Consider the following 12,913-nt stretch of genomic DNA (forward strand, 5'->3'; position numbering starts at 1 on the left):
TTCCTTTTTGATGTATTCAGCTCCCAACTAACCCTCTTGCACATTTTCTTGTCTCAAATTTTCAATATAATCCTTTGGTGACTGAGAAAGCTTTCTGTGTAATGACAAAAATGTCAAGCACCTTCCACAGTTTACATGAAATGAAAAACAACTCATCAGGTTAAAAACATATGTATCCCACTTTGTGACTGCTAGCCTGTACTTGATCAATCACAAATATTACCTCAGCAACTCACACAAATTATTGATGGACTCCAACTGTTCAGTAAATTGGTGGATCAGCTGCTTTAAATTATTTTGAGAAAGTAGATCATCTCTTTCTTTTTAAGATCCTATAAAATAGTAAGGACTTCTTAATGAAAATAAAAATACAAAACTACTGCAACAAGGTTTAGATCATTCCTTTAAAAATTAAGTAGCAAGGTCAAGTGTGACTCTAAAGGAGTTACGTAGATGAAATTATTGGATCAATAATCTCCAAGGAATTTCATGAGAAGAAAACGTATAAGCCTTGAAATGTGTACTAGGATTAAATGATGAAAGATGAATAAGGCAGGATATAAAGAAATACTCTGTATCCCTGTGTCAAAGAACTGAGACAGAGGAAGATAAACGAGTTTCAGCAGGCACACTGGCAAGAGTCAGTTGGTTATAATGGAAATGTCATACAAGTGGTGTACGTTTTGTAATTTATTTTTATTATTTGTTCAGTTTATTTTGTTTGGTTGCTATTCTATCATTGGTCCAGGGATCTGAGTTGCTCCATAATACCACGATGGCTTATGGTCATAAGATTCAGTGGACATGGTTTTGAGATGTGTTTGTGTGTGTGTGTGTGAAGGAAAGTGATGTCCTCATAATGCAGGATTCGTTCAGGTGACCCTCATAAACCACATTTATCAGTATGTATGTGTGTGTGTGTGTGTGATGGTGTTTGGATGTGGTCATGCAGTGTCACCAGCCACTCTCTCTAAATGTAAATGCCAAGTAAGTTCCTCTTATATTTTTTCATTTTGTATGTGAAAGCCAGTTTAGTGCCGCTTTAGAGCTTAGTTGAGTTAGTGTACAACAATGTGTAATTAGTAATTACACCCCATGAAAGTTTGTTTTTCCTTTTTAGCATATGAGACATGTCAAGATTTCATCTTCATTTAAACAGTTGTAATGTAATTGACAAAAAAAAACAGTAAAATATGACCTTGCAACAATTTACTCAATGGAAACTGAATAGATATGCCATTTCCACCTTTGGAAATATATGTCCATCCTTGGCATTGGTGTTGCCCCTTCAAATAGGCATTTTTAACTGTTTATCAGTCTATAACAGATGGTCTTACATTATCCCCAAGCACCCTCTGGTACAATGAAGAATTCATAATGAATTCTATGACGGAGAACTCAAAGCAGCCCCAAATCATAATGTTTTAACCGCCATACTTTACAGTTGGTATCAGGTTCTTCTGGTCAAATGCTGTCAGACATGTCAATCTTTGCTTGATCTATCCAGAGCATATTTTTCCATAAATCTAATCTTTGCCTAGGTGTTCATTGGCAAACTTTAGTCTTGCTCCGGTGTTCTTTCTGGACAGCAAAGATTTTTTTTCTGAGGAATTCCTGATGTAGATTTAATTTGTGCAACCTCTGTCTAATGGTAGAATCATGCACTTTGACATCAGTAGTGGCAAGAGCTATATGTAGGTCCTGTAATACAATTCTGGGGGTTCTTAGAGCCTTCTTTCAGCATCTTGCGTTCTGCTGTGAGGCTGAACTTGCTCGGGTGGCCCAGTAAGCACAAACTGCCAGTTGTTTGAATCCTTCTCCAACTGTAGACGACCTTTGGATTGGTTGATTTCTAAATCCTTTCCCGGACTCACATGCATCTATAACCTAATTTCTAAAGGCCTCAGAGAGCTCTTTCATTGTAGGCATGGTGATGACACACACTTCAGTAATAAAGAGGAAACCAAACTAAATGAGCTTTAAGTAAGACAGGTTCAGACAAGATCCTCTCTAAGGATGTTCTGATTATTTACCCCAATCTAATTGTAGATATTTGAAGTAGTGGTAAATGTAGGATTTTACTTACTTTTTCCACATTTGCATTTTTGTTTATTTAAATTATAAATTGGGCTGCAAAATGTAAATATGGAATGATTTTTGTTATATTAATGTCATCTTTATCTGTAGATGCTTTTTAAATGAAGGTCTAATCTTGATATGTCCACAAATGTTAAAAAAGACCAAAAAAAAAATTCACGGGATGACTGTCAATAGGCAGGTGATGACACAAGGTAGGAAATGCTTTTGTGTTTTCTCAGGGCTACTGGTTTAAAGTGACCTATTCGGATTCAAATTGGGACCTGTCAGGGCATTTAATACCATGCACTGCACAGTTATTTATTTATTTTTATGTAGTTCTTTTTTGAAGCACAAATGTATCAATATCCTGTTAAATAATGTGAAATTTCACAAAACCTGACAGTGTACAGAGCCTGAAAAAAGTCTTTACATTTGATCCTAATTTTGTTAATTACTAACTAGCTTTCCTTTCACATCCACATCAACATGCTGTTTCCCATTTTGTGCCCAGTGCTTCCAGAACTGCTGTGGTCCTGAGTCGAATGAAAGGAGTTTGAGGTTATGTGAATGAAGATACACTTTCTCAGAATCACCCATATTCATCTTAATTCATGATAAGATTTTATGTTATTTGGCAGAAAGTATCACATTAACTAGTATTACTATAAAGTCTTAGTGAACAGTGCATGGTACACTATAAATTGTTTTATTTATATATGTTTCTATATGCTCACCCATATTAAATTAAATAAATAACTAATACAAAAGTAAATTGGTTTAAAGGATATCCTTGTCACTTTATCACTTGTAATTCCTGATTCTTTCTCTGTATGCTTAATTTCTTTGCATTCCTTTATACAATTGACATATTTGGTAAGAAAATGCTTTGCTAAACTGGAAGAATCCTAACTCTCCTCTTTTAAGTCAGTGGGAAATCGATGTTTTATACTATTTGAAATTGGAAAAAATCAAATACTCAGTTAGAGGGTCTGTACAGATTTTTTTCAAAACATAGCAGGATCTAATCAGTAATATTTTAAAATAAGCTCTTAAAGCACAGAGGAAGCAATTATTTCTGCATTTCTTTGTCTTCTCCAATCATCTCTATTGGCTTATCAAACTTATCAATTTAGGTATGTTTACAAGCCTTAAGTTTTACTCCGCTGGCCATGCTCTTTCTCGCAGGGGTGGGGGTCGAGTTGTTCTCAATCCTACTTTTTGTAAAAATTGATTGATTTGTATGGAATGATTACAATAAAATTAAAAAAAAAAAATAAGCAATTTGCAGGGTTCATATCGTCACCTCTCCATTTATTCGTTTTCTTATATAATTCAATTATAAGGACAATATTACTGTTACTGTTTGCGCATTTTGACAAACTCATTTGTGATTTATGTTCCGTCTGAAACAATTGCATTTTTTTGTTATATTCCAGAACTTAAAATAGTTCCATAATGATTCGAACTGCTTTGTTTGCAATATAATTATTACATATGTCATTTCCATCCATCCATCCATTATCTAACCCACTATATCCTAACTACAGGGTCACAGAGGTCTGCTGGAGCCAATCCCAGCCATCACAGGGCACAAGGCAGGAAACAAACCCTGGGCATGTCGCCTGCCCACCACAGAAGTAAATTATAATGCAAACACACACACACACACACCAAGCACACACTAGGGACAATTTAGAATCGCCAATGCACCTAACCTGCATGTCTTTGGACTGTCGGAACAAACCGGAGCACCCGGAGACACGGGGAGAACATACAAACTCCATTCAGGGAGGACCCAGGAAGTGAATCCAGGTCTCCTTACTGCGAGGCAGCAGTTCTACCCACTGTGCCACCATTCCGCCCATATATCATTTCTTATATCTTTATTACTTTGTCATTATTGTGCTGTATAATAGTTAGAAGTAGTCTTCAATACTGGCTATTGAATTAGTTTGTCTCCTTTACTATCAAACTGTTATTAATTCTAATTAATTGAATCTCAGTTTTTGACATTTTCATTTCTCTCAGTGTTTGTATCCTTAAGCATCAGTTTAATTTCAGGACAGCAAGCCTGGCTGATTAGTAATGGTTTTAGTCATGATTTTCTTTGAAACCTCACATTAATTTACTTGAGACATAAAGTGCCGATGGATATAATACAATGTCTAATTTTAGAAATGAAATTATTTGCGTTTTTAATGCTGTTTGTTTCTAGGCATCAGTCTATGCTGTTCATATTTGTGGTCGGGTGTTTAGTTATACTTCAGATTATATAAAATATATATGTTTAACATATTAAGTAGAATATGTAAAGTATATGTAAATCATTAAAATACATTGAAAACTATTTTCAAGCTGTGGGTTACATTATAAAAAAATAATCTTATAAACTTTTCTTTTCAGGTGTATATACTTTTGGACTTTTTGCCACTGATATTTTCGTAAATGCTGGCCAAGTGGTAACAGGGAATCTTGCACCTCATTTTCTTACAATTTGCAAACCTAATTACACTGCCCTGGGCTGCCAACAGTCCATTCGCTTCATAAATCATCAGGAAGCCTGCACTGGCAAAGAGGATGATATCACTAAAGCCAGGAAAACTTTCCCATCTAAAGAGGCAGCTCTCAGCGTTTATGCAGCACTCTACCTAGCTGTAAGTACTTGTGCTCTTCATGTCTTTTGGCTTAGTCATTCTGATGTGTTTTTAAGCAAAGTGAATATGGTGGAATGCAAAGGAACTGCAGTTGAAGAAACTGGGAATTTAATGATTTACATGTTCCTTGGATATTCAGTATCTTTTTAGTCTTGACTACAACTGGGTATTAATGTTTTGTGATATACTAAAAACATGAAAATTGCAAGCAGCTTTACACATACAGTGGCTTGCAAAAGTATTCGCCCCTTGAAATTTTCCACATTTTGTCACATTACAGCCACAAACATGAATCAATTTCATTGGAATTCCACGTGAAAGACCAATACAAAGTGGTGTACACTTGAGAAGTGGAACGAAATCATACATGATTCCAAACATTTTTACAAATAAATAACTGCAAAGTGGGGTGTGCGTAATTATTCATCCCCTTTTGGTCTGAGTGCAGTCAGTTGCCCATAGACATTGCCTGATGAGTGCTAATGACTAAATAGAGTGCACCTGTGTGTAATCTAATGTCAGTACAAATACAGCTGCTCTGTGACGGCCTCAGAGGTTGTCTAAGAGAATATTGGGAGCAACAACACCATGAAGTCCAAAGAACACACCAGACAGGTCAGGGATAAAGTTATTGAGAAATTTAAAGCAGGCTTAGGCTACAAAAAGATTTCCAAAGCCTTGAACATCCCACGGAGCACTGTTCAAGCGATCATTCAGAAATGGAAGGAGTATGGCACAACTGTAAACCTACCAAGACAAGGCCGTCCACCTAAACTCACAGGCGAACAAGGAGAGCGCTGATCAGAAATGCAGCCAAGAGGCCCATGGTGACTCTGGACGAGCTGCAGAGATCTACAGCTCAGGTGGGGGAATCTGTCCATAGGACAACTATTAGTCATGCACTGCACAAAGTTGGCCTTTATGGAAGAGTGGCAAGAAGAAAGCCATTGTTAACAGAAAACCATAAGAAGTCCGTTTGCAGTTTGCCACAAGCCATGTGGGGGACACAGCAAACATGTGGAAGAAGGTGCTCTGGTCAGATGAGACCAAAATGGAACTTTTTGGCCAAAATGCAAAATGCTATGTGTGGCGGAAAACTAACACTGCACATCACTCTGAACACACCATCCCCACTGTCAAATATGGTGGTGGCAGCATCATGCTCTGGGGGTGCTTTCTTCAGCAGGGACAGGGAAGCTGGTCAGAGTTGATGGGAAGATGGATGGAGCCAAATACAGGGCAATCTTGGAAGAAAACCTCTTGGAGTCTGCAAAAGACTTGAGACTGGGGCAGAGGTTCACCTTCCAGCAGGACAACAACCCTAAACATAAAGCAAGGGCAACAATGGAATGGTTTAAAACAAAACATATCCATGTGTTAGAATGGCCCAGTCAAAGTCCAGATCTAAATCCAATCGAGAATCTGTGGCAAGATCTGAAAACTGCTGTTCACAAACGCTGTCCATCTAATCTGACTGAGCTGGAGCTGTTTTGCAAAGAAGAATGGGCAAGGATTTCAGTCTCTAGATGTGCAAAGCTGGTAGAGACATACCCTAAAAGACTGGCAGCTGTAATTGCAGCAAAAGGTGGTTCTACAAAGTATTGACTCAGGGGCTGAATAATTACGCACACCCCACTTTTCAGTTATTTATTTGTAAAATTGTTTGGAATCATGTATGATTTTCGTTCCACTTCTCACGTGTACACCACTTTGTATTGGTCTTTCACGTGGAATTCCAATAAAATTGATTCATGTTTGTGGCTGTAATGTGACAAAATGTGGAAAAGTTCAAGGGGGCCGAATACTTTTGAAAGCCACTGTATGTTATTTATAGAATGCCATTTATGTCAAAATGAAATAAATAAAATGGAAATTATGAAATAACCATATGAAAAAGTACAGAGATGTATATAAATGAGTCATTATATTGTGAACATCTGCATAATTAAATAAGTCATTTAATTATTATTAATTATACCGGTAGTCCAATCTTTTTATTTTGAGCCAATATTCTAGTTTCCTTACATTTAATTATTATAGGCTTTATTTCAAAATGGCCTTATTTTTGAAAACTTGCATTTAACAATGGGGCATTTCCAGATTTCTGAATAGCCATTTTAATGCCAGGCTATGTATTTCAGAAGGCTTCTTTTCATGAAGATCTCACTTATCAATTAAGACCAATGGGCAGAACCGGTTCATAATTGCTAGTAATTTCCAGTCTATATCTTTTGTTGCATTGTAAGTGGTAGCTCCACTTGCATTTGAGCTGCCTAACCATTGCAGCAGTTGTGATAGTTACAGTAGTTAGTTTTACAGATGAAATCTACAGAGATGATTTACTTATGGTGACATGTACCAAGCAATCGGCCTGTTTAGGAATAAAAATAATAGAATTCACCTTAAAAGCCTAATGACCCAGTTACACTTTTCATCACAAGAAACAAACATGTACTGAAGACAAGACTAGTCTCATGCTGTATCCGCTCCTTAACGTAATACCAAAGATATCTTCGATCGCCTATTCACTTTCACTGTCTATGATCCATATCTCCTACACAGGGCTGCTATTTATCATCATCCTGAATGTCTGCACTTGTCTATTTCACTGTCCTTAAGGCTTGTTGATTACAGGAGCTACTTGTCCCTGTTCATCGGGTTACTGTCATTCAAGAATTTAGCCCCACCAATCTGAACAACAACATTTATTTCTAAAGTACATCTTCATATAAAAGATGCAGTTCAAAGTCCTTTACAAGATGTCAAAGAAATAGTTACAAGCAAAGAAAAAACAAATTACAATTAGATAGAAAATTTAATAAAGAACATGCAAAAAATAAATAACGCGCACTTACATATGACAGATATTTAATTAAAAGAGAAGTAGAGTCCTTGTACTGCATATGGAGTCTTTATTTTTAAGTCTCTAAAGATGAGTCTGATGATAAGGTCAGATTGCCAAGAGAACAAATTTAAAAAAAATGAAAAGGCTTGAAAAAAAAAATGATCTGCAAGGGTTCCCACTCCAAAAGACTGCCCAGCCTAACATAAATGTTGTCGAGTAGTTCCTTAGAGGATTTGATAAAGTGGATCTCATGGGAAGTGAGGTATCTGCTTTCATTCAAACATCACAGGTGGCTGCACAGTACTTTGATCAGTTGGCGGCAGCACAGAAGAACATTAAAAGAAACCAGAGAAAAGTACATTGAAGACTATGATAATTCTATGTGTATCTAAAATGTAGGTACACCGTATACAATATCATGGTTCCCAGAACTTCAATACTGTATCTACAACTAACATTTTTTACCTTTTAAATACGATTGAAACCAATTTGAATCACTGCCATAGAGGCCCGTCCATTGACTAAGACAATTTATAAGAATACTGTGGTTCATGGTGTCAAATGCTGCACTCAGGCCTAGAAGAATAACAGCTAATATATGGCATCTGTCAAGTTGTTTACTACTATAAGCAGTGCAGGTTCTTTACTATGATTTGTTCAAAACCTGACTGAAACATATCAATATTATGATGTGTATTTAAAGAGTATTTTAATTGCTGAAAAACTACTAACTACTAGAATTGTACTTAATAAAGGCCGGTTAGAAATAGGTCTAAAGTTGTCAGGTACTGCAGAGTGGAGATTATTTTTCTTAAGAAGGGATTTAACTACTTCAATCTTTGGATAATTTGGGAAGACCTCAGTATCTAATGACAAGTTCACTATATCACATACACTATTAATAAGCACATCAGAGAGTTCTTTAACAAAGCCTGTTGGGACAGGGTCAAGGACACAAGCGAAAGGATTTAGTTGAGAAATTATTCTGCTGTGTTCAGGTAATCCAATTGAAGTGAAGGAATTTCAGTTAACTATAAAGAGCATTCTACGGTTCAACAGGATTCATTTTTTGGAGGGACCAATATCATTTATTTTGTGTTTAAAAATGTGGCAAAAGCTTTAAACATTTTGCTAGAATTTTCCAGGAGTTTTTTAAATGCCTGAACTGAATTTAGGAGATGATCAATAGCTGAAAATAAAACTGTTGGGTTTCCTTTACAATCACTTATAATTTTAGAAAACTAGGATTGCATCTCAAGACGGACTACTTTGTTGTACTTAGCCATGTGTGTCTTTAATATTTCATAGTGTATTGTTAACTCAGGTTTCCTGCATTCACACTCGTCCCTATGACATTTTCTCTTATAATCCAACACTTGTCAGAGTTTTCTAAGGTATTTTAAAGCTGGAGGATTTCTTAACAATATTTTCAGGGACCACTGAGGAGTCAGCTGCAGCTTTCACCTTAGAATTAAAATATTTCAACAGTGCTGGCTGTGATAGAATAAACACTAAATTCAGACTGATTATTCAGAATATTAGTAAACTTAGACAATGCAGATGCATTATAATAAAGTTTTTTTTAACAATATGCTATTCAGTAGTTCTAGTTATCAGCATGTCTACATTAAATAAAATACAGAAATGGTCAGAAATACCAATATCCATGATCTGCCTCACATCAACATTTAATCTTTTTGAAATTACTAAATTCAGCATGTGTCCTCCCTTATGTGTAGGCTGGCTGGCATGCTGGCTAAGATCAAATAAGTGCAACAAGTTAATTAATTCTCATGCTTTAGGGCTGAACTGATAATCCACATGAAAACTGAAATCTCCTGTGATTAGGAGTCAATCATAATTAGTTATATTTTGGATACTTTGTTTTTAGAATTCCTCAGTAAAGGAGGTGTTATATTTTGGGGTCTACAAAAGGTTAATGCAAGAGACTGTTGACTATCTAATGCAATATACTTGAAAGATATAAACGTACCAAAACTGATAAGTTTGCAGTTTAATTGATGCAAGAAAATACTTGATAAACTCTTGCCTTTTTTATCTTGGCAAACCGAACAAAATTGTATTTCTGAGGTCGCTGCTAAGCTATGTTTCATTCAGTGTAAGGAGGTCTGTTTTCCTGTTACTAATAAGATTGTTAATATAAAAAGTCTTACTAGTTAACGCTCAAATATTTAGAGCACATCTACTGTATATTGGGGTGTTAGGGCATCTTGAAATAGCAATTAAGTTATCTGCGTTGTTACCTCTTTGTCCGGCCCTTTTACTTAGAATATACTCCATTACTATAGTGCTAATATTAATGCAAATTTACAGGTGAATCCAGTGCAGAATTACCTTATCCTAGCACAGGCTTATAGTTAACAGTAAGACTACAGCTACCTAGTTGATTTAAATTAACTTCACTATTATAATCACTCTAAAGAGCAGACTTTTGCTATTTTAAGACAAATTGACGATATGTTTGGATTGCACATATGGATGAGTGCTCTTCAGAGTATCCATGTTGATTAAGAGGTTCTGGGGAGTTTAAGATCAATTTTCCTCACAGAAAGTCTTCTGGAATCATGTCATCTGAAATTTCTACCCACAGACGGTCTATGTGATTTCTTCAAAGACGCTTTGTTTGCTGTGATGGTGCTCAATCAGTCTAAACTACAACCACTTCTTCACAAACATTTTGAAGAGCATGTATCTGTCTGAAGCATTTCCAATACCTACAGTATATCATCATCTCTCCACAAACAGCAACATGTGTTAAATGATCTCTATCAGTTTTGTCAGTAAAACTAACTATCCCAACTCCTAATCACCTGCACAGCTTTTCCAGTTGAAAGGCAAGCAGCAATGAAGATCTTTGGTAGCCTGTCATCCTTCTATAAGGGAAAAGTAATAGTCAGAAAGGATTAACCAATAAGAATCGGTTCAGCTATTGATCATTGATTTGATGGACAAGTGACAAGCCCGCCATGAAAAGAGACATTTTGAAATAAATAGTTCTGGCATTGAAAGAGCAGTTCAAAAATGTGATGTTTGATAAATCTCATTGCTAAATAATTAAAAAAATAACAGAGACGTCACTGTCCTATGTTTTTGTAAAAAAAAAGAAAAAATGTATATACTGTAGACAATGAATAAATTAGATGTTTGTATTCAATACTGTGCTATGCAAACTTTCCCTCTTTACTTGCAGCTGATTTTGTAAACATGTTGAGATCTTCTCTGAGAAACTGCTGTTTGCACTATTATTCCAGATAAACCACACGTCTCCAATTGCAAAAGTTCTCAGGAGCCACACAACATCCCAATTCCCTCCTATCCCGGATGGTATTCTATGTGACCAGGATTCTCTGGGATGTACAGCTCTTTCCATAGTACACTTATCTACAGGACTACACTCTTCTTATTGATATGCTTTTAAAGCAGTTAGCCATTCCATGTTCACTCAGTAATGCAGTCAGCTTGGTACAGGTTCTTCAGTTATGCTGCACAGTGCTTCCAACAAAAAGAGAAATAACTAATGAGTAAGCCTGTCAATGTGAACAACAAGCTTGTAGATTGTGCAGTGTAACAACGTATCCAGTGATACTTTCAGACATGCAGTGGAAATGTAAACTAATTAAAGGCAAATGATGCATCTTAAAGTTGAAGAAGGTGAATGGTGCAAGTAAAGAATGTGAATTTCTCCTAGGAGATTAATTAAGTATCTATCTATCTATCTATCTATCTATCTATCTATCTATCTATCTATCTATCTATCTATCTATCTATCTATCTATCTAAAGGAATAGCCTCAAATACTGGTAGTATTCCAGTTGCTTAAATTAATGAACAAGTCTGAAAGTGACTGATGGAGTGATATTTTAAACTAAATCTAAAGTGTAAAAGGAGGTCAACACTCACATTAGCAATTCCCCAGTTACCTAGTATAGAAGGAGGAAAATGCATGGGAGAACTTTTTCATATTGTAAGAACAAATTTTAGAATTTTTAATGTTAATGTTAGAATTGCTTGATTTTTGAGTATCACATTCTTATAGTTACTTACAATATGGTATAGTCTTTTACCTCCTGTAAGTTAATATGAAATAGAACTTTCTGAGCTTCTGTATATCTGTATACAGCCAGTGAGAAAATACTCTCACTGATAGCACTTTTCTGACTGTTTTGATGTCAACATTTGAAAGTACAACTGTATGACCAGACTGGGAGAAATATGAAGCAAGATAAGTAAGCCTGAAACAGAACTTTCTTTAAACTAGAACTTTTCCTTTTATTTAATATCCGTTTTTTCTCTATTTTTGTGTGAATTGTTTTGCTTTGAAATTTTACTAAAACTTTTAAAATTAAGATATTTGTGGAATTATTTGAACAAGCATCACACTATTGCCACAACTGTCACATGAAGCAAACTCAAGGCTGTTGATTTTGGTAATTTGGGACAAATGCAGCTATTTTAAGATTAATCAATTTTTTTATTGAAATCAGTATAGTAGATAATTTCTAATGTAAATCTTTTAGTTTATATCAAATTCATCATTTAGTGCTTTGAAATCAGAAGGGCAAGAATATTTGAATGACTAAGGTCTATACATCTGTCTACAAAAGTAAAAACATTTGTAGTTTATAATAGTGTAGGAATTAACAAGCCACACATTCAAAATACAGTTAAACAAAGCATTCAGCGCCATTCCAAAAAGGACAGGCTATTCACAGTTTTTTTAATAGACATTATGGTACAAAACTAAAGATAACTAATTATCATTAGTATGTCCAGATTGTTCAGGTCATCCCATTGGTAATTGAAGAAAATGCTACTAGAGTTTACAAAAACATATTCTTTGTCCATAAATAATTACAATACTGCTTGTACAGGCTTGTGGCAGAGTCTGGTTTTCAGAGCTTTTCTCTTCTTGCTACAAGAAAATTGTATTAGGAGACATATAACTTACACTAAGTAGACAGTAATGTATGTTTGAAAGTGAAACTCAACAAGCTTCTATAAGTTTATATATGATGCTGATATAAATGATGTTACCATAAACACTGTGTCTGTTAGACCCAAAGAAAGCTTTACGCTTAAAGGATAGATGGTAAAAATTTTTACATAAAACAGTAATTAAAAAGGAAAGAAGAGGTGAGGAGTTAGGCAAAGGAATTGTTAAAAATACAGGTTGTCATTCCCAAATGGTCTAAATGAACAAAACAACAAAACCCAAGGCTAAGCGAAAAGGCAAAAGTCCAAGAACAGGAATCAAATTAGGAAAAAAAGCACAAACCAACTGCAAATCTTATATAATAATATTCCAATGTGTATG

General features: G+C 35.4%; 1 protein-coding gene across 2 annotated transcripts in view; it reads left to right on the forward strand.

The window, feature by feature from the left end:
• Positions 1 to 12,913, forward strand: part of LOC120514965 (phospholipid phosphatase-related protein type 5-like) — a 164,185-nt gene that overhangs the window by 115,240 nt on the left and 36,032 nt on the right. For both annotated transcript variants that reach the window (XM_039735626.1, XM_039735625.1), the window contains exon 3: positions 4,483 to 4,733. In XM_039735626.1, the coding sequence (XP_039591560.1) occupies positions 4,483 to 4,733 (251 nt within the window). The remainder of the gene's footprint in view (positions 1 to 4,482; positions 4,734 to 12,913) is intronic.

Source organism: Polypterus senegalus, chromosome 14, assembly GCF_016835505.1.
Source record: "Polypterus senegalus isolate Bchr_013 chromosome 14, ASM1683550v1, whole genome shotgun sequence".
NCBI lineage: Eukaryota > Metazoa > Chordata > Cladistia > Polypteriformes > Polypteridae > Polypterus > Polypterus senegalus.